General features: G+C 38.2%; 1 protein-coding gene across 4 annotated transcripts in view; it reads right to left on the bottom strand.

Annotated features, from left to right (window-relative positions):
• Window positions 1-6: 6 nt before the first annotated feature.
• Window positions 7-1,303, bottom strand: part of LOC109541586 (suppressor of fused homolog) — an 8,626-nt gene continuing 7,329 nt past the window's right edge. For 3 of the 4 annotated variants that reach the window (XM_048670108.1, XM_048670107.1, XM_048670109.1), the window contains 2 exons: window positions 1,195-1,297; window positions 7-794 (listed from right to left, as the gene is read on the bottom strand). In XM_048670108.1, coding sequence (XP_048526065.1) covers window positions 515-794; window positions 1,195-1,297 — 383 coding nt within the window. In that variant the 3' untranslated portion in view covers window positions 7-514. The remainder of the gene's footprint in view (window positions 795-1,194; window positions 1,298-1,303) is intronic. The other variant, XR_007282358.1, reaches the window with a different exon arrangement.

Raw genomic sequence — 1,303 nt, 5'->3', positions numbered from 1 at the left:
CCGCGCGCTCTCCCATTGGTCCAAAGTTACCAGGCAACCTGTATACTTTAGGATCTTGGCCTTTGACGGCATTGCAGCGCCGACTTTTCGAATCGCCTTCACAAGCTAACTAAACAGGGCGTTTATTTTCATGCATCGTTTACTAGAGCAGTCCCGGGAAATGTTTGTGTTGCCAATTGCCTAAAATCGGTGAGAGCAAATTCACCTGGTCTAGACCAGACGAGTGACAATTCACATGTGTGAGAATCTGTTTAAATGTCACTTGCACTCTCATGCTTCTGACCCCTTCAAATGTCCTCAATTATCTATAACCGATTTATGAAACTGTATCATTATTTTATAATTCGCCTAGTTTCCGGCTGTGATTGTTGCTTATTTCGTTCCATGTTGTAAACATAGATCCGAACTAAAGATTGTTATTTGTATTACTATTTAAAATCCACTTACATATTGCCTGAGAATTCTTGTTCAGCTGCACTTTACCTGGCTTCGCTCGTATGGGCAAAGGATAAAACTATACTTTATCAGCTACTATAGTTATTGAAAGTTTTCGCTCAGGCCACGAAAACGTTTTAGGTAAAGATAATGCTTCCGGACTAGCTAGAGCTTGGAACGTGACCCCCATATCTTGAGATAAATCATCAGTAATTAGTACTTGTAGCCAGGATCCTTGTGAGACGTAAGGACTCTCTGGATTAACCAACGTTCCTGTAACTGAATGTGCTACGAGAGTTACTGCAGTTTCTTCCAGCGCTGATTTAAACGTAAAATGTCGTCCATGTTTAACACGACCTCTGAAAATTAAGATAATTTATTGTTACATATTTGAATCCACCAGTAATGAAAGTTAAAAGTGCTACTTTTATAAACTGAACAACTTCTTSAATGATGTTGAACGAAATAAACGAAAATGGCTTAAAACTGTCAGTTTTGCATTTTCAGCAGTCATTTTTGTGTCAAAAGATGGACGGTTTGATCTTACGTAGGCGTCCCAAATTTTGTGACAGTAGCTATAAAGGTTTAAAAAATAAAAAGAGGTCTCATTATTTACACGGGCACTGTATTGTGTGTTTTATCATATAATCTATAAAACTAATGGTCTTTCATCTTAGATCGTCCTGCAATCAATGGGGTATTAATGTGTATGTATTTGTGTATAAGTGTATTTCTTCCATTGATCTAGTTGGTTCCTACCTTATTGCTAGTGGAAGGAGGCTACCAGCTTCCAGATTGAGTATTAAATGCACCCCATCCAGTTTTCGTACTCGGGCTATTTCTGAAGCTTCCAAAGAACTAACTAAAA

This window comes from Dendroctonus ponderosae, unplaced genomic scaffold, assembly GCF_020466585.1.
Source record: "Dendroctonus ponderosae isolate FM_Combo_2020 unplaced genomic scaffold, Dpon_F_20191213v2 Dpon_F_20191213_1, whole genome shotgun sequence".
NCBI lineage: Eukaryota > Metazoa > Arthropoda > Insecta > Coleoptera > Curculionidae > Dendroctonus > Dendroctonus ponderosae.
This window is presented reverse-complemented; position numbering and strand designations above follow the sequence as displayed.